At 38.7% G+C, this 21,121-nt stretch overlaps 1 protein-coding gene across 2 annotated transcripts in view; it reads right to left on the reverse strand.

Annotated features, from left to right (window-relative positions):
• GALNT1 (polypeptide N-acetylgalactosaminyltransferase 1) overlaps positions 1–21,121 on the reverse strand; it is a 110,028-nt gene that overhangs the window by 16,587 nt on the left and 72,320 nt on the right. For both annotated transcript variants that reach the window (XM_066246414.1, XM_066246415.1), the window contains 6 exons: positions 15,055–15,221; positions 8,822–9,029; positions 5,685–5,855; positions 3,538–3,655; positions 2,128–2,308; positions 1,216–1,355 (listed from right to left, as the gene is read on the reverse strand). In XM_066246414.1, coding sequence (XP_066102511.1) covers positions 1,216–1,355; positions 2,128–2,308; positions 3,538–3,655; positions 5,685–5,855; positions 8,822–9,029; positions 15,055–15,221 — 985 coding nt within the window. The remainder of the gene's footprint in view (positions 1–1,215; positions 1,356–2,127; positions 2,309–3,537; positions 3,656–5,684; positions 5,856–8,821; positions 9,030–15,054; positions 15,222–21,121) is intronic.

Raw genomic sequence — 21,121 nt, forward strand, 5'->3', positions numbered from 1 at the left:
GTATTTGTCTTTCTCTGCCTGGCTTATTTCCACAGGAACCCTTCTTGACAGAGTAAGATGGAGCACACCTACAACTTCTCCCTTGCCAATCAGTGACCAATGCTCAGTCGTCGTCTTGAGCTCTCTGCAGCGCCGAACAGCCGATCACTTCCGCCTCCTTACACAAGTCCCCTGCCTGGACTACTCTTCCCCCAGAAATTCATGCTGCTTGCTCATTCACTTCCTTCAGATCTCTGCTCAGAAACTACCATCTATGAGAGGACTTCTCTAACCACCCTACATAACACGGCACCACTACTCATGCCCCCTAGTCATTCTCTATTCCCTTTTCCCTCACAACCACCTAACATATTGTAATACTGTATATTAAAAAAAACAATCTGTCTTCCTCCGAGACTGTCAGACCCACGAAAGCACCGCTGCATTCCCAGCACTTACAATAGCACCTATCACATCGCAGGTACTCAAATATTTGTTGACTGAAAGAAGGAATAAATTGGGGTAACTCCCTGAATAACAGAAAGGTTCAATTCTAGGATGAGGCCTGCTTGTGACCTGGTACACACATATCCTTAGTTGCTGCTGTGACTTACAAAAGGAAATTTTGTCAATTTAGAACTCACAAAGGAAAAAAAATGAATGCTAAAAATACAATTAATTATCAATGGTCTTGCAAGATTCCTTGTTAGTTCTTTACAATTTTTCTTTGAAGTACTTCAAGCTTTGATTTGGGCTAATTAATACTAGGACATTAATTTTAGAAGTATATGATGAGTTTGTTAAAATAAGTTTATGGCCTGACCAGGTGGTGGCGCAGTGGGTAAAGCATCGGTCTGGGACACTAAGAACCCAGGCTCGAACCTCAAGGTCACCAGCTTAAGCACGGGATCATACACATGACCCCATGGTCTCTGGCTCAGCTGAAGCCCCCCTGGTCAAGGCACATATAAGAAAGCAATCAATGAACAACTGAAGTGCTGCAACCATGAGCTGATGCTTCTCATCTCTCTTTCTTCCTGTCTGTCTCTGTCCCTCTCTTTCTATTGCTAAAAAAAAGTCTATAGAAGACACTAATGTATTGTAACAAGAGTCCAACTATGAAAGGCTAGTGGTAGTTTTAATGTGAAGGTACTCTCTTGTTGGAAGTTTAACCTCTGTTGATTCTGATATATAAGTGAGAATGTAGTAACAAAATAGAATACATTTTTTCCTTACCTCTCCCAAAGAGAAATAGTGACGTGGAATCTGGGAATCAGGATAAATATTCTCTAGGTACCAAGAGAAAGGTTTGCATTGGAGTTTATGTCTTAGACCAAGTCTTGATGCTATATCTCCATAATCTACCTTTGTAACACCTGTTAAAAAGAAGTGATTAAATTATTAACATTCTATTGAAAACTCATTTCTATTTATGTATTACATCTAAGCCAGATGAATGGGAACAGTGGTACTATTTTGATGTGTGACTACTATTCAAGTGATATATCCATCAGAAATCCACTTCCTAAACTACAGAACAAGGAAACATTATGTTTTTCAAAGAAAAATTTATGAAAACTATATACATGCAAATGATAATAAGTTATATGGAGTCAGACAATTTTAATATGGTAAGCCAAAAACAAAAATCAAGATTTATTTTGCCCAAATATTAAACAGAAACTAAATAGAACAACTGTTTCTAGTCAGGTTTCGCGCACCCTGCCACCTGACAGTCTTGTGGCGATTCAAAAATGTGGGTGGAGTGGTAACAGCTGACAGAACAGCTATTCCCAGAGACAAGTTCCCACAGGGAAGCCCCCTGAGGCATGCCACAGGTTCTGCACTGTCACAGCAATGTTAAAAGTCCCCGTTAGGTTAAAAACACACAGGTAACACCTGGACTAACAGTAACTTCTGCAATACTGACCTGGATAAATTATTATTGTTAATAATATACTAGCTATTCTGCTAAACCTTCTTATACTGTGTGTGACTTCACTGATGGCTTACAGTGACTTACAATGTAGGCAAGGGTTTCACCTCCGCACAGAGCTTTTTTCTATCGCTTCTTACCTCAGAAGGTATTCCGGTTAGGGACAAGAAACTTAGTCTTGTACAGTCGTTCTAATGCAAAATAATGCTAACCTGGAGAAATTATATAGAAGAAATTCTTGAATTCATCCATCCACACTTCTGCAAGTCGTCTGTTATTTTTATTAATAATCTGTCCTGTGCCTCCGGGAAACGTGTAAGGTGTAGCTTTCCGAAACACATGGCCAACATGTGAGCAAGTGACAATCTCCAGAGTCCCTCCACACTGCCAGATCTGCCACAGACCAAGGAAGACACGTTTGAAAGACTGATAGTTTAAAAAGAGATCTATCTGTTCACAGATACTGAGTTTCACACTTGGAATCTCACAGAATCAAGGGCACATAGTAGAACTTCTGTTTTATGGTCATAAAACCAGTGCTTCCTCAGGAGCAAACCTTTCTCTAATTCTTGGTTCTGATTAAACCAGAAGTTGAAGGTTAAATACAGACAAGACATGAGGTCGAGAGCAGTGTCTTCCTAACTACAGACCGAGACTCATAAAAGGATTATAAATTTCAATTTGATGGACTGCACCCAGTACTTGCTAACAAGGACCTACTGTTTCATGAAGTGTTTGTTTTGTGTGTTGTGTGTATATAATGAGTAATGTATTTATTAATATGGTTCATGGTCAAGAAGTTTTGACCACAGAGTATTCAGCCAGAGTCCTATCTGTTCCTTCCCATCCTCCAGCCCTGTGTCACAGCCAGTACATTCAAACAGAACCCAGGGATGTAAACTGGGTCTCCCCCGAGGTCTTCAGTGAGAGCACTAGCACATTGTGCTGTCCTTGTCCACAAAGAAACAGAGAGGGGAGAAAAGACAGATCAAATATGGTTTCACATCCTTATATAATGAAATTATCCTTCTTCTTTCAAAACATATTTTTCTAAGTTAAAAATCTACCAACTACTTATATAAAACATTTTGAAAAGTTTTGATTTTGTTAAATATTCAGGGTGTGTATTTTAACATTTTCCCAGGATCATAAAACGGTACAGCTGGATAGGATCTCAAGTCCAAACCCCTTCTTTTAAAAGAAGGTAAAGACATCTACCAGGAACAAAACAAGGTAACCGGCTCAAGTTACCGCGCCATCAGTGTGGTTTCCACCATCGGCTGTGTCTAAAACCTGATTATTTTCAGAAATACACAAGTGTCATTTAATATACTGATTATTTTTAGAGCTTGAATTACTTCCTTGAAAATAGCAGAAATTAAAAACAAATAGCGAGTCTTGTATAAGTTTTATAGGTAGACTATTAAGATAACTGAATTATTTCCTTAAAAGAGTTTATAATGAACCCTTAATAGTATTGCCAACTTTTTTATGGACTGAGGGCTTTAAAGTCTCATTAAACTCATACTAAGTTCATCTTTTTACTTAGTGAAAACATGAATAATTAAAGCATATCCATATTTGAGGTAAAATAGAAATTACTTTTTTCAAAGAGAACTTACCCTAAAGGAAATTTCTAGGTTTTCTCCTCCCCAAATATCCATTCCAGCATCATATGTTCCAATTTCCTGAAAGTAATCTCTGTCTATTGAAAAAAGGCCTCCTGCCATTGTAGGTGTTCTGAAATTCAATCATAATACTATACCATTAATTGTAACAACTTAAAATTTACAGTCCTTGTTTTTAAAAGTAATTTTATAAGTGTTTATAACTACAGAATAAAGGCTTATTCTCCCCCTGTTCAAAGGCTTTCTTTGTTTTTATGTGACTTGGTTTTCAGACATGACCTGCACCCTGGTCATGCTGTCCCAGCTTCTGCCTGGACAGCCTTCTCTCCAGTCCCAAGGGCTCTTCCTATCTTTAGCACTTTTCTGGTCCTTAGGTTCGGACTGAGCATCCACCATGAAACTCCTAAATTGAAGCTATTTCTCAAAATCCTCTCCATCAGAGTGTAACTAACTCCACAGTTCCTAGCAACTATAAAAGCAGCTGTGTTAACGACTAGATTCATGTTAGCAACTCTAACATACCAGGTTCTAAAGAGTGGCAATATTGCAAAGACCCAAGATTAAACAGGATGAAAACCACATGGTCCTTTCCCTGTATCTAACAGGAACCTTTAAGGAAAGGAGATGAAGTACAGAATAAAATCTATACATCTTTCCAAGGGGATCTTTGTCCTGACCAAGTATGATATATCCTCCGTAAAAGAGGAGACCAATTCCTCAAAACATAGCCCACCTATGCAGAGCACGTAAGAATAGGGGAAATTAAGCCGAGAAATGGTAATAAAGGAGATTTAACTAAATGAATACCAAACGTGATTTTCTTGAATGAGTGTGAAAAAAACCAGACACTGACTAGGAGAAAGCAATTAAGCTCCAGGGAAGGAAGACACTATGAAGGCCGTATTTTAGGATAAACTGAGCCACCTCTGTAACTCTAAAATGTACTCATTCTGTGCCCTAGTGAGGGAGGCACATTTCTTTTCCAGTAGAAATATTTGTTTCCACACAAAAAGTTAGGACTTCCTTTGATTTTAGAAGAGAGCAAGTCAAAGAAATAGGCCAACACCCCAGAGCTATCATCATTCAGTACAGGGGGTTTCTTGACCTGAGTTTGAGGGCATCTCTGAGTGTCCTAGAATTATATGCTGTATCATATTTGCACATGTGCATCCCCTCTTCTTAGAGGAGACGTAGCTTTTATCAGATTTATCCAAGTCCATCATTTACAAAATGTTTAGGAAACTTTGGCTTAGATGGTGATTTGACCTGTCAGCAAAAGAGTGAGAAAATCTCTTTATCAGGAAAGAACTCAAGTTGGCTGGGGGAAAGAGATTAGATTAGATTAGAATTATGAAACCTCTCTTGGGCTTTGCCAGAACTGGACTGGAATTCAAGGGAAGGCAGATCTGAGAAGCCCAGACAGGAGAAAACTGAAAAGCCTGGTTCTGAAGGAACTCTAAGTTATACAGAAACAGCAGGCTGATGTGACTGGAATAAACCCTTAGGGTGGCTCAGAAAGCTCAAGGTCTAAATTTAAAGATTCTGAACAGTGGGAAGATTTTTATCCCTTTCTGGGAAAAAAGTCTGCATGTGACCAAATGTAGAACAACAAAAAAAATTCAGAAGTGCATAATAGAAATTCTTTTTTACACATTTGTCAATTATTTCTGTCTAGTTATTTTTATATTTAAAACAAGCTTTTTAAACCTTACCCGTTAGTAACTATCATCCAGATGGTACAAGTCTAAATCTAAAATCTTAATTTTGATGCAAGGACCCAGTTTTAAGTGACATTTTCACATCATTAATTAAAGGGTAGTATGACTCAAGTTCAATATTATCCTTAACAATTGAATTAAAGCACAAATCTGACTTACAGATATGCAAAATGTTGTTCATTAGGAATGAAAGAACATGTCACTGTTGTTTCTCATGTGCACTAGATTTATATAAATGAAAAAACTGATGGGGGGGGAAAGTCCCTCTTTAAAGTGTGATATATGTGAAAGATAGCTGTTAACTACATATAGGGCACCCACACACTTCAGGTCTCTCAAAATACACTTAATGTGCTCATAATATGATTTTCAAAGCTTCACAACCCCTGCTAATAACACTCAAGGGACAATGACATTATTTACCTGACAGGAAGAGTCCGATCCCCTTTCCTTCTGTCCATTTCTCTTTGGGGAACAGGATACCAGCGAAAATTGAGCTTCCAGTTGAATCCACCATAGGTCATGTCAGAACCTGCCATGTACTCAAAAGTGTCATCACTGATCACATCAATGATGGGACACACCACCGTCTTCCTAAAATCATAAAAACAAATTTAAAAATCTTTTTAAATTTCCCCTTTTGAGGCCTACTATAATAATCGTATACTAAGTGTTTTTATAATAAAAATACATTCTACAATGACTGTTAAAGACAATGGTGAAAAGATTTCCCACTATATCCTACCAAGCTAGCATCCTAATTATTTACATTTATTTATAACTTATTGATAACCTTCTAGCCCTTTTTCATTCATACTTTTACATATTTGCCACCAAACCACCACATCTGGTATTTTTGCTGTAAGCACTGCACTGCCAAAAAACATTTTAGCCTCAGGTATTTTCGATACATAACTACCTGGCCATAAAAAATATAAAATCCTAACAAATAAGAGACATGATGAAACCTGAGATATAAATAACAAAAGTTTTAATTTTTTTTTTTTTTTACAGAGACAGAGAGTCAGAGAGAGGGACAGATAGGGACAGACAGACAGGAATGAAGAGATGAGAAGCATCAATTATCAGTTTTTCGTTGCAACACCTTAGTTGTTCACTGATTGCTTTCTCATATGTGCCTTGACCGCAGGCCTTCAGCAGACTGAGTAAGCCCTTGCTTGAGCCAGCGACCTTGGGTCCAAGCTGGTGAGCTTTGCTCAAACCAGATGAGCCCACGCTCAAGCTGGTGACCTTGGGGTCTCGAACCTGGGTCCTCCGCATCCCAGTCCAATGCTCTATCCATTGCGCCACTGCCTGGTCAGGCTTTTAAAAAAATTTTTTTTATTATTTTTAACAAAAATTTTAAAAACTTTATTTAAAATGCGTGTAGATTCATGGTAATACTGCAGAAAACTGATTTTATACTGTGGATCTGACCTATGGGGAATGTGGGTTCAGCTCTGAGGCCTCAACGAGGGCTTCAGCCTCTCTGTCTCCTCCCAATATTTTGTGTTTCAAAATAAGAAACCAACTCTTGGGGCAAATCACTGTCATCTGAAAGAAATGCTATTTTAACTATTTTAAGACCACCACCAAAGATTGATATAGAATATAAAATGGGAGTAACTACAAGAACTTTGTCAATGCAGGAATGAAACCAAACAAACAAACCAGACTGTTAACCAGTTATTTTATCTCTTTTGCTACAGTTGGTTGACTTGTCAATGGAGAAATGAAATCAAACAAAAAATCCCTTACACTATTAAACACTTATTTAATCTCTTTTACAGCAAAATTGTGTTATAGCCAATTAGTAATGCAGCAAAATGCTTGCAGCAAAGATGTTACAGCCAAAGTACCTAAAACCATTTGGCAAATGTAAAAATACTTCTAATATTTTTAAAGTTTTAAAAAATAACACTTTTACTGACTACATATTAAATAATTTTAAGCTAATAAGTTTCTTAATAAATAATTCTTGAACATCTGTGTTCCTTATAGTTTTTGCTATTAAGGTGCCGAGTGAACTTGTTCATCTACCTACTTCACTTTTGCTTCATGAGTAGACTTCTAGGAGGGAGATCACCTAATTAAAGAACTTTTCTCTCTGCCATCCCACACCAAGGCTGACACAGACAAGATTTCTTTGGTGTGATGGGGTTTTATGTCTTCTTCTCACACTGAGGGCCAGATGTCAGGATCCTGTTTACACAGGTGTTTGCTCTCCATCTTCCCACCTTAGGCAGGGCTGAGTCCTTGTCCCCTATCCGCCCATCTATTTGTCTTTCAAGGCAGAAGCTCAGTGTCCCCCAAGTTCAGCAAAACCACACAACTGAAAGCTGGTTTTAGTATGAACTGCTTACTTATTCTCACTCCAGTTTGAGCTCTGCAATATTTCTTACTTTGGTGGCTAGTCAGTAATGCAGTTAAAATTGCTTTCTGTATTTTGCCCAGCATTTTACAATAGCTTTCAAGCTGCAGTTATTCAGCCCCTTTCCTATCATACAGCCCAAACTGGAAGCTGCCATTATTCCAGCCAATTCCCATTCATATTTCGGTTGTCACCACACACTGCTTTTCTATGGATCCAGGCTCCTCCTTCATAAAGGTTATGTGTTATCTTTTTGCAAGCAAATATTTCCTAAATCAGTCATCTATTACTTATAGAAAACAATTTACAGAGCTATCCTGTTCCTTTGGGCAATGTTCTCCTTCCTAAAGGTGCTCTATCTTATTGCCCCAATGATGGTTTTGCTTATTATTATCTCTGAATGGGGAGAGATTTAAGGCTAGCAATTGCTAACAAACAAAATAGATGTAGTTAGTGGCTTTGATGTGCACTGTGCTCCATTTGACTAGTAAAAGTTTAGCCTACTAAAATCTAAACTTCAATGGTAAGTTGACAAAGACAGCTCCTAGCTCAAACTGTGATGACAAGCAGAAATTCAACTAACAGAGGTCTAGCAGACTGAAGTGAGGTGCTCTCCTGATACACAGCCCAGCAGAAGATCGTTCTTTAAAAACTGTGCATTATGAAAGACTACAACCATGGGTGGGCATCCACAGCTCCCGGTGCTCTTCCTGTACTCTCTAAGATTATAGTGCTTTTCGATATGCAAAAATTTCAGGGTTTAACAGGTATCTCCCTACCCCCTTCTACTTCTTACTGTACTACAGTTCCAGTAAGTATGCAGACAGAGATGGGATGACTACCTGACTCAGTATTAGCTTACGGAGGAGGAACAAGTCAAGGGTGTTTTCCTACCTTCCCTGTATGCATCGTCCATCTCTGCTCCCGTTCAGTGAACAGAGTATATACACAGTATACATCTTAATAAATGCTTACTAATCCATCCACATTAACAAGACAGTTTGCAAACATTCCTTCTAGACTTTAGAATATAGTCTTCTTCATAATTAGTTTTCATGGGTGTTCTTAGAGAAATTTCAGGGGTAAATTATTTTTGTTATAATTCACAAATACAGAATTTTGTAACTTACCATATACGTAGTTTAAGACAAACACTCTGAAAACAAATTTATAGACTCCAGAAAATTACCTGTCCTGTTTGATCCTGGCTAAAAGAGGCTCCAGCCACCCCACTGTACACTCACAGTGGGCATCCAGGAAAGTGATCACTTGGCCTTTTGACACGGCAGCTCCTTTTAATCTAGCTCTGATCAATCCAGAGCGTTGCTCCATTCGAATTACATGAACTGGTACTTTTAATTTTTTTACATAACTCTCTAGAGGTCTTTTCAAAAAGTCTGAAAAATTAACAAGACAAAAATAACATAAAAATACTGTGACCTGGCATTATCTAGATGTAAAGCAAGTTTGATCTGTAATAGTCATTCAACACATATTTACTGAGCACTTTTGGTGAGACTCCCTGACTCACACTTTATTTCCTGAGACAGAGTATGAGGCTGCCTCTACCACATTACACAGGAATTCGGAGAGAGCCTTTGGGTTCAGGCTCATCAAAGATAGGCAGGTTACCATATTTCTCTAAGCAATTCTTTGTCAGGCTCCATTCTGCTTTTTCTCATAATGCTTAAGGGTCAGGAGTAGAAAGAATATATAGTTCAAGAGCATTAAATCCAGACTGCAATAGAGCAAAGGAACAGAATATGCAATAGCTGTCAGAGTTCAGAAAATTGTGGGATTTCTTTAGAGATAGAAGTAACTGTCTTACTGATTACTACAGTCTTTGACTGTAGTTCTTTATCGGGAGGTAGGAAGTGAGGTCAAGCTCAGAAGAGAAATGCTGAACTGTAATTGCAAGACCAAATGGAGATCCTAACTGACAAGTATGTTTAAGTAAAAACAGTCCTAGAAAGAAAGGGCAACTGAAGAGGAAACGCGGGAAATGGAAAGGGAGAGGAAGTGGGTATATAAATGAACAGCTATCCTGGAGCCGTGCAGAAAAATGTCCATTAACAGCTATCCTGGAGCCGTGCAGAAAAATGTCCTGCCTCTAAAGCACACAGTTGACTTTTAAAAAGCAGAAAAGGCTCAGCTTCCTCAATGCAAAGAGAAAGAATTTTTCACATCAGGTTATTTCACTGCATTTATGCCAGAGATGCCACTGATGTTGGTATGGCCAAATGTCTTTCCAACTAGTCCCCATACAACAGGGATGAGGATAATCTCTCTAGGGAAAGAAAAACTTGAGATCAACTACTGGGACTCTGATGACTAGCTTTGTCCCATTGGACTTTAACAATGGGAAAGTCACATGTAAAGGTGTATTATGGGGCTCTTTAAGTAATAAAAGTGGGGATACAAAGGGGTTTCCTATATAGTAGAGAAGGAAAGACAAACAGGAATGAAATGGTCCTCATCTGTTTAACTGGGTAAGACCAGAGTGACTCAATACTGAAGTAATCTGGGCTATGTAAATTGTGAAGGAAAAAGGCCCGTGTGTCCCACCACACCAGAATATCTATCACTTCCACTGATGCTAATATATTCCCTTATATATTTGAGCTAAAAAGAGTATCTAAAAAATATCTAGACGTCACCCCATTAAAATTAAAAAAAAAAAATCTAGACTAGAACTCCTAGCTGATCACCACTGTGATCTCTAAGTCAGAAAGATGTAATTTGAGTCTGAACAAAAAGGTGAGGGTAGTGCCAATCAGAGGAAGCAACATTTTGCAGCAATGGCTATCATTTTGTGTCTGTTTAGCACAAAGGTAGGCTCTTTACATATTTAATCTCATTTACTGCTCACGATGACACCATGAGCTTGTCGTGTATTTTAGACACGAAAATCTAAGGCTAAGAATATTAAGTGAGCTGATCAAGGTGACACAGCTTGTTAAATTGATTCAAAGCCATGTCTGCCTGACTTCGAAGCCCATCTTTTCATCGACAGCAAGAATTTCTAGAAGAAAACTACAGAGAGAATAATTCAGGACTGTGAAGTCACCTGCTTGGACACACATTTAAATTACTTTATGTCTAGAGTATAATAGCAAGCATCGCATGTGAAATATATTCCAGTACTTTTATCAGTCAAGGCTGGGTGTGTTGTCAACAATGTGTCTCATAATAAGTTATCAAAGCAATCTAATGCTTGAATCTCCCATCTTTGAAAGCTATAACACTCTGCCCTGTCTATAAATGAAATGAAAAAAATGTAAGGCTCTTTGGTTTGGTAGCTCAAAAAGGTCACTATTCCACAAATTTTCTTGACATCTTAGTTTGATTATTTGTGGCTTTTATGTAATAGTAAGGCTAAGAAATGGGTGTCTTCCTAATAGTTGATACAGAATTATGGACTTGGAGCCAGCTCCAGGATTAATAGCAAGTCAAGCCTCATTTTACAAAAATAAGCATAGATGGTGGCAGAGGGAGGTGTTAAATGATTATGATTAGAAGCTGCTATGTCATCTAAAAATAAGAGAATTTTGTTTATTAGAATATCTTTATCTTTACAGCTATTCGCCTATAAATGGATACCCGGGTATCTCTGCATCAGGGAGTATGAGGCTGTCAGAGAATGTGAATGTTAAGGGAAATTTCACTGCTCACAGCAACACCTGATAAATCTTAGCCAGAACTTGAAAGAGCTATAGAAAGAGCAAGGAATTTAGAGTCTAATAAACCTGACTCCTAATGCCTAGTAAATAAGAACCTCCATTTCCTTTTGTGTAAAATGAAACAAAACAATAGTCACCTCAGTTCTAAGTCTCAAGGTCACCTGAGATGACAATTATATAACTTCTGACATGAACTAGGGATTCACCCAGACTGTCTTCATTAGAGACCCTGTAACAGCCAAGTTACAACAGCCATACAGAGCAGTTAAGAGGTCAGGCCCTTGGTTTTGCTAAGCTTCCTTTTCCTCATCAATAAAATAGGAATAATTACTGTAAATACTTCATACTTCTTAAATAAATGGGGCTACAGCAGGTTAACTGTGAAATCAAGGATACTGAGGCCATGAGCAGCATGCATGCATGCTACACAAGCTAATGAGGCCATGAGCAGCATGCATACATGCTACACAAGCTAATTAGGAAGCCTGTGCAGATAAAAAGTAAAAGCAAGGGTCAACTGACTGGTAGATTATTCATTCACTCATTAAATAAATCTGTTTACTAAGTAAGAGGCACTGTGGACACTGAGGAGACAATGGTGAACAGAGACCTGATGGAGAGGAGAGTCCAGCTGGGGGACGTGAGGCTGGGGGCAGTCAGACAACTACACAGTTAAATCTCTGGTGAGCGCTGGCGAGGACAGCGTGTTCCGAGATGTAAGCAGAGGGATATAACCTGATCCTGAGAGGTCAAGGAAGGTCTCTCTGAATACGACTTGATTCTGAGTAAACACCGGAGCTGAGCTGTGGGGACTGCGTAGGCAGGGAATGGTTCAGGATTGACTGAGATGCAGGAAGAAGCCTGGTCCTGCAGGCCTCTAGGAAAGATTCTCATCAGAGAAGTGACATGATCAGATTCGCACATTTAAAGGCTTACTCTGCATGCAGGTGGTGAGCGGGTGAGGTGGGGTAACTTGCAGGGGTCCCCAAACTTTTTACACAGGGGGCCAGTTCACTGGAGACCGCTGGAGAGCCGCCACATACAGTGCTCCTCTCACTGGCCACCAATGAAAGAGGTGCCCCTTCGGGAAGTGCGGTGGGGGGCCGGATAAATGGCCTCAGGGGGCCGCATGCGGCCCGTAGGCCATAGTTTGGGGACGCCTGGGTAAGAGTGTGTGTGAGAAGACAAGTCTACTTCACCAGTCCAGGTGAGAAATAATGGTTCCCTGGATGTATCTCATAAAGAGGAAAAAGCCAACTTAGAGATTTACTTAAAAATAAAGAGCTTGCTCTGTCTGGTTCCTGGGCCCAACAATTACTACCTAAACTAGAGAACCAAAGAAAATTATATTATGTACTCCTCAATCTGGATAGGAAAACTACAATCATAACCTCAAAAACACAATGGTGGTTCCCAAATATCAGAAATGATGACCTAAGCTCCTGAGGCTTTCTAGGCAGCAAGAGAAAGGAAAGACCCCCGACCTCTGACTGGGGGCTCCAAGGAGCACTCAGGGACCCCGCATGGACTTGGAGCCCAGGTGGAGCAGTGAAGTCTACGTCTACCTGCACATCTCCTCTCACAGATTTACACAGCTGGTGTGATTAAGAGGGGCCTACATGAGCAAGAAAAAAAAAAAACTGGTATGTGCGACTTTGTCACTTTAGAGTTGTGGACACATGTTTTAATTAGACCACATGCTACAAAAAAATTACAATTTCACACAGCCTTCTCAGGCACCCAACAGAATAAAAATATCTCTCCTTGAGGAAAATTTAATTTAGCAAATATCAATATATGAGTAAATCAAACACACAAGTCACTTGCAGTATAGATTGCTGCTTAAATTAACTTAATTTTAAGGGATTAGCTCCTAGCAAATAATTATCCACATGAGGTTTATACTTCTATTATCAACAGTAATTATCTAAGTGTATTCTTAATTTATAACACTCATTAATTTTCACATTATCACATTATACATTCTACTATTATTTAAATGTTTTACATGCTTATAAACCATCTCCTTAATTAGATTAGGGACATAAACTATAAGGTACATGAGAAGGTAGGACTGTAACTTATTCTTTGTATATACCTCTATAATCTGGCAAAGTAACAAGATTTCATTATTATTAATGTGCAAATTGCTCCCAATAATGAGGAACACAAAGTGATTAAATTTAATCATGGTTAAATGTACATATTTACTGTGGGCACAGAGAGGAGAAGGTATATTACTTGTCTAAACTATCTTAGCAGAAGCAACGAGAAATTAGGCAAGAAAGTTGAAGATATTTGCGAGAGGCTGAAATGATGGGTCACTGAAGCATAAGACTGGTCAAGGAAGAAAGGAAGAGCCATTTTCTGTGGTTCCTCCCAAATTTTTCTCAAGTGAGCTTAGAAATATTGGGGGAATACTGACACCAATGATCCTAAACAGATGTGCTAAGAGGTTTTGAAAAGTCTGGGAAGTGCTAGGTAGTTCTGAATTTAACAGGCTTCTTTACTGGCGGACTAAGCAGAGCCTCTTCTACGTTTTCTTGTAGTGTGAAATCTCCAAGAAGGATTCTGAACAAATAATGTTGGGCCTTTTAATTAATATATCTTTCTAAAAAGAGTACTTCATGAAACAGTTTAAGAGATTTTTAAGCTCATGAAAAAGCCTGAGATTCTTGGAAGATTGAGCAAGAGTCACTATTAAAGACTTATTATGAGATCAGAGTCATATTATCTACTACTTTTTCTTTAGTTGCTTTCTCATCCTTTTATGTGCCTAGCTATAGATCATTCCTGAACTTAGAAAGGAGTAAAACGGGGAAACCCAAGCAGAATCTGGAGAACTAAGCTCACCCACTAAGGCAGGGGTCCCCAAACTGCGGCCCCCTAAGGCCATTTATCCAGCCCCCGCCGCATGTCCGGAAGGGGCACCTCTTTCATTGGTGCCGCAAAGCATGGCATCACTCACATACAGTACTACTTCCGCTGACACGGGACGCTCGCGTCATGGCTCCGGAAGCACGTCATATCACTTGTTAGGGCTAGCAGTGACAAATACGGAACTGGACATTGACCATCTCATTAGCCAAAAGCAGGCCCATAGTTCTCATTGAAATACTGGTCAGTTTGTTGATTTAAATTTACTTGTTCTTTATTTTAAATATTGTATTTGTTCCCATTTTGGTTTTTTACTTTAAAATAAGATATGTGCAGTGTGCATAGGGATTTGTTCATAGTTTTTTTTATAGTCCAGCCCTCCAACGGTCTGAGAGACAGTGAACTGACCCCCTGTGTAAAAAGTTTGGGGACCCCTGCACTAAGGCTTCATTTTGCTGCCAGAGATACTTCCCACTGTACATGGAACTAAATTTCTCCATTCATGGCTCTAAATAAGATCTAGTCTCTCTCCAGTGACTCAAGCCTGCAGCTTCCCACAGAGAAAATCCTAATAAAATTATGTGGATTTATTTACTATTCTGCATAAATGTTTATATTATATAGCATTATTTCTTTTTTAAAACAAGATTAAAATGAGACACAAATTTAAAGCTAACTAAAGTAATATTTGAAATTTCACAGAGTGTAGTTTTTTGCATATGTAAGTCCAAATGCCACAAATATTTTTAGGGTAAATTAAAAGTTTGTTTAAAGTTATTGGGTTAAAAATGATAGCAACTAGTTATTTTTAACCATTAATGACAAAAGGTGTAGCATATTACTGGCATTACAGTTTAAAATTTACCTCTTTCACTGGCATCATCTACTAGAACAATTTCTTCTAGCATGTGTCTTGGTGAGCGATTAATGACACTATGGACAGTTCGCAGGAGTGTGCTCCAAGCCTCATTGTGGAAAACAATCACCACACTTGTTGTAGGAAGGTTATCTGGATACACCTTTGTTTTACACCTAGAGACAAAGCAAATGCCTTTATAAAAAGTGACTGTTACGATAGCACAATGAATGGATCCAGACTTAGAAAGGGTAACAGAACAAAAATATAGTTTGCTCTAGTGGTAGGGTTCTTGGTAACTTGTCATTTATTTAAGTTTTGGTTAATACTGCAATGTTTAATAAATAGTACCTATTCAAAGTTAAATGTTTAAATTGAAATTATTTTAAAGAGATCAATTGTATTCTCAAAATTACCTCTTTCTGATGAATGTTTTCTGTTGATTCATTTTAACAGAGAATGTATTATTATCAATCCCAAACTGAATTTTTCTCATGCATATAATTGGACAAAAAAAAAAAAAAAGAACCACTAGAATCTACACAATTTAATAATTTAAACAAAAATATGCCTTCTACAAAGGAAGAGAACTGACACTCACTGAGTGTGAGGCACTTAGGCTTCCTAACATTCCATGGTGAACTTGGAGCTACATTTGACAGATGGAGGCTGAGGACTGCTCAGTCCATGCCCTGCTGACCAAGCTCTTAATGTTGCCTCCTCCACACTGAAATGTCAACATGCATCTAGTTTAGTAAAGAAAATGTCTAGAAATGCTATCATCAGAAAGACCAAACACATTTAGAAATATACCCACAGAATCAATGTATTTACTGTATGTTTCTAGCACTTTGTTTTAGGCAACAGGGTCTGTTCTTTCAATCTTGTCAGCTAGATGAAATGACTAGAGATCCTAGATAATAGGCTAGTAGAGAACAATAACAGCAGAAAGTGACCGGAGGTCAAAGGATGTGCTTTAGAATATAAATGCTCCTAAAATGTACACACAGAACTTTCTTAGGTATCCCCAAATCTAACTTGCTCTCACTTTCTCTTTCCACCTTTTTCCTGCTCTCTAGCAACCTGCCCAAGCCTGTGGTCTCTCCAGTCTCATCTGTCAATAGGAGTGAAGAAAGAAAAAAGGGGGAAGAATAAAAAATATCAACAAAATCCCTCTTCAGAAGCTGCCATAACAATGGCACTTACTGAAAGCGCCACCCTAGGGCTGTTGGTTGGCAGCAGAAAATAAAAATATGGAAGGGAAAAAAGTTGACAAGGTCAAGGGGTTGAATAAAGGAGAAATGGGAAGGAGAGTTCACTATAGGAGCCCCGTCAGCACTGGTCCCACTTTTCTCCAAGGAACAAATAGCTTCCACTGTCCCCTTCATTAAATCTCATTTCAGCCCCACCATCCTCCTTTTCTACTCCCAAGACTCTTCACAGTATGGTCTCCATCTCCTATTATTAGTAACATCACTACTACTCACTGACCCAAAAGACCCATAGCCTCATTCTATATCACAGTCCACTCCCCTCTCCCCCACGTCCATCCCAAGATCCACTAGAAGGCCACCACACAGCCTGCCACCTCATCCACACCTCCCTGCCTCCAAGTCTGGGCTACAGAGGTGAGGCCAAAAGACTAGTTGTACAGCCTATGGCATAATGTGTCCTTAGCATTCCAAATTAATAGTTTTGAAAAGTTTCCCATCAAAATTGTTTTGTCATAAATGATGGCTAGATATTTATATGAATATAATAATACCATTAGTATTATGCATCAGGTACATCACAGGTCAGTGAGCCAATTATGTTTTTATAGGAAGACACATCCTGAAGGCCTGATAGGCTACTTGAACAGGACTTTGAAGTAAGGAATGGCCTGGGTATGAGTAAAAGGGGTTCAGAAAAAGTTTCTAGTATTATTTAACTGAATCGAATTAAGTTACATATAATCTCTTTTCCCAAATTAACCCTACATATCATTATAGAACTGGGAAGCAGAAAATAGCCAATGTGACTACAAAGCTGCTGGCTTACCAAAACAACAAAAACAGCAAAATTAACTGAGACATAGAAGATTATCAGGCAAATGCACTGTGTGCAAACAGTACCACTAGCCATGTGCACGGCTAGGAAGTGGACAGGAAGAAAACAGAAAAATCTGAGATAGAGAGTTCTGCAGAAGAGAAATGATAAGCCAGATTTATTTCTTAGATAATATGTTAGAGAATTAAACTCTGAAATTGCATGTAAAAAAAGAACACTGGAAATAAAGACTAAACTGGAAATCACTCAATAGAATGGAAGAACTAGGAAGGCAGGGCAAACATTAGGACGCTAACAAAAAAGAAAATAACTTCCTAATTCAAAATGTTAATCATTCAGAGAATACAACAAATTTACAAATATTCTCAAAGCAAAATAGAAAATATATTGAGAAAACACAGGGAAAAATGATAACAGATCTCAGAACAGATAAATACACATACCCTCCTCTACCTGGGAAAGCCACAAAGCACTTGAGAAAAACCAACAATTCTTTCAGCATTCTACCCAAGTTTCTCCCATGGAGGGACCGTCTGTTCCTATGGAGTTAAGGGTGGGGGGTGATTCCTTTGCAGGTGGGACACAGAGCTGAGGATCCACAGGAAGGCCATATGCAGTGTTATGAAGGAGCTTTCACCCACCCTGTCACATCTGAGTCACCCTCAGGAATGAAAATTAGCCAGTGTAAAGCTGTACATATTTTTTTTAAGTTATGTATAGCTTTGTGGGAGGGAAGAGTCTTTTTATTGAAATGTAATGTAGATATAAGAAAGCTGACGAATCATAAGTATGCAGCTGAATGAATTTCCACAAAGTGAATGCATCAAGTAGTCAGCACTCAGGTGAAGAAACAGACTGTTACCAACACCCCAGTGCCTTCTCTCTCTGTGCCCACCAGGAACATATGCGAGTTCCACCTGTCCTGAATCTTTGTCAGCACTTGACACTGTCGGCAACTTTCATCTTAGCTATTTAAATAGGCATAAAGTGGTATCTCGTTATGGTTTTAACTGGCACTTCCCCAGTGACTGTCTTTTCGTGTGCTCATTTGCCATCCATAGAGCATCCTGGCTGAAGTGTCAAGTTTTTTGACATTTTATTGCATTGCATTTTTTTTAATTGGGTTGTATGTTTTGAGAGTTCTTTATATGTTCTAAATACAAGTCCTTTATTGAAAGTGTGGTTTGCACTGGATCTCCTGTTTTCCCTTCCTTCATTTACTCCTTTGTTTTGGCTGACAGCAGACTGAGAAAGGGGGAGGGAAGATGGGTATGTTTTTCAAATTATACCATCACTATCATAGTGGCCTGATGCTACTAATGGGAGCGAGTTATATACTGGAGGGGAGTTGGAGTTAATTGAAAATCCCTGGTTTTTAAACAATGAGTCAAAACACAAGTGGTTTCATTTATATCCCCTATATACACTAATTAAAAGATGGCCTATTTAATGAGCACTCTTTGTTTTGAGTGAAAGGATTACCGAATAAACTCTAATGTATGAAATTCACTATGTGGTCTGAGGGTTAGCTTGAGTGCCTGTCTCAGCGAATCACAAACATTGCAGAAAATAGATTATTAAATATACTTAGGATAGTGTTCATCTCAGCAAGACTGGGCTTACCAGAGAATCAATCCATACAAACACCTAACAATTCAGGAATGCAGAACAACAGAAGTCCCTTGATAATCACTTTTTAAATTATTTTTCAACTGTTAAAGTCCCACTCTACTTACCCTATCCTTCTAACAGCCTGAAATGGCACTGAGTTTTATATGCATTATCCCACTTCATCCTTACAACACTAAGAGGTGTTATTATCCCAATTTTACAGATGAGAAAACAGGCTTAGAGAAGTGAAGCAGCTTAATTCCAAATCAAGGTGAATATGCACATTTAACCCAATACTGTTCTCATGTCCCTTTGAGCTATGATTTTTCAAGGTATTCTTTGTCATCCACTAAATTTAGCCTGTCACCACCATTTACCAAGGACAAGTCTATAGCTCTTTAGATGTCTGGCTACCTGCCTGGCAGTGTTGGACAACATTACATAATTTCTCCCCTATATGTGCTCTTTCAGTCAAGATCAATGAAGATCTAACCAAAAAAGTGATGGCAAAGCATACTGATTAAGATTACATGTTTTGCCTGACCTGTGGTGGCGCAGTGGATAAAGCGTCGACCTGGAAATGCTGAGGTCACCGGTTCAAAACCCTGGGGTTGCCTGGTCAAGGCACATATGGGAGTTGATGCTTCCAGCTCCTCCCCACCTTCTCTGTCTCTCCCTTTCTCTCTCCTCTCTAAAATTAATAAAAAATTTAAAAACAAAGATTACATGTTTTGACCCTGGCCAGTGTGCCTAGATTACGGGTTCGATCCCCTGGTCAGGGCACAAACGAGAAGCAATCAATGAATACCCAACTAAATGGAACAAATAAGTGGAACAAGTTGACGCTTTTCCCTCTCTCCCCCTAGTCCCTTCCTCTCTCTCTTTCTTTCTCAAATCAATGAAAAACTAAAAGATAAAAATTGTTTTTAAAGATTACATGTTTTGTCACAAATTTCACTTGAATCACTTACTAACCATCCTTAGCACAAATCATTTCATCTCTCAGTCTGGGTTTTCCCACCTGTAAAGTGGGCATACTACTGCTATTTTGTTGGACTGCTTAAATACAATAATGTGTACGGTGCTTAGAACATAATAATAAATAGTATTACTATTATTTTTTAAGCATCTAAGACTAATTGTATAGAATAAAATTGCCATATTAGGTGACTTGAAATTTGTCTTAAACCTGCTTCCCTATGATCACATACTACAAGTTATTCTTTGACCATTTCTATTTAACACTTCTTGACACCAAAAAATGGTTATTCTTTCCTCCAAAAAAGTGCCCTTAGGGACCCTACAAGAGAGTAAAAGTTACTGGCAGGCACAGGATGATCTGGACACTGCCAGCTGTACCCTGGTCCAGCCCATGGCTGAGAATAAGCAGGGCTTCTATGGATTCAGAACAGGGGGTGCAAACGCTGCATTCTAGGGGCCATCCCACATACTATCCTTCCACCTCTGGGAACTGGTCTGAAAAGAACCTGCTGGCTAGCTCTGTCCAGCTTTAGTATAGTGATAGTATTGATCCAGTATTTCTCACTTAACACTTCATCGTGAATACTCTTCAGAAGCCAGATAGTGATTAGTAAGAAAGAGTGGAGGTGGGAAAGCACGCTTAGGGCTGGCTTTTCCTGAGAACTGCCTGGGGCCTGCAGCTCACCCCCTGAACAAAGGCCTAGAGATTCCAGGAAAAGTTCAAAGCACTACAAATTCTCACAGCAATCCTTGTTATTTTCCTTATTGTACAGATAAGGACCATAAAGTACAGAAAAGTCAAGCAACTTGTTCAAAGCCACAAAGCCAGTAAATGGCAGAGCCATTTACTATTTAATATTAATCAAAATATTAATGAGAAATCCATCTAGATACAGTTCAAAAAGGGAAAAAAACAGTTTAGATTGAGAAGCTCTAGTATATACATATGAGTAGTTTCAGATGAACAGATTGGAGAAACCAGTGATGCAGCAACACCTGAGATTACTTCTAGAAATGTCCTAGAATTGAAGAATAATATGCATGCCCAGATCAAAAGTGCACTATGTGCACCAAGCATGTAAATGAAGATACATCCATACCTTGACAGAAAATTACAGGTCTTACTACTAAAGGAATAGAAGTAAAATGTACAGGTTCCAAGCCAAGAGAGATAAAAACACAAATACTAAAAATTTTACCAGCTGAAACTGGATTGGTTAACAAAATGGAAAATGAAAAATGGAAAAGGCTATAAATAGAAAACAAGATTTATTAGGTTGAACTTTATGAAACTGTCATTTTCATAAGTCAAAAATGGTGAATATCCCCCTGGCCAGTTGGCTCACTGGGGTATGGACATCCCAAGTTTGATATCTGGTCAGGCCACACATGAGAAGCACCCACCTGCTTCTCTTCCCCGCCTTCTCCCCCTTCT

The sequence above is a fragment of the Saccopteryx bilineata genome, chromosome 11 (genome assembly GCF_036850765.1).
Source record: "Saccopteryx bilineata isolate mSacBil1 chromosome 11, mSacBil1_pri_phased_curated, whole genome shotgun sequence".
Classification (NCBI taxonomy): Eukaryota; Metazoa; Chordata; class Mammalia; order Chiroptera; family Emballonuridae; genus Saccopteryx; species Saccopteryx bilineata.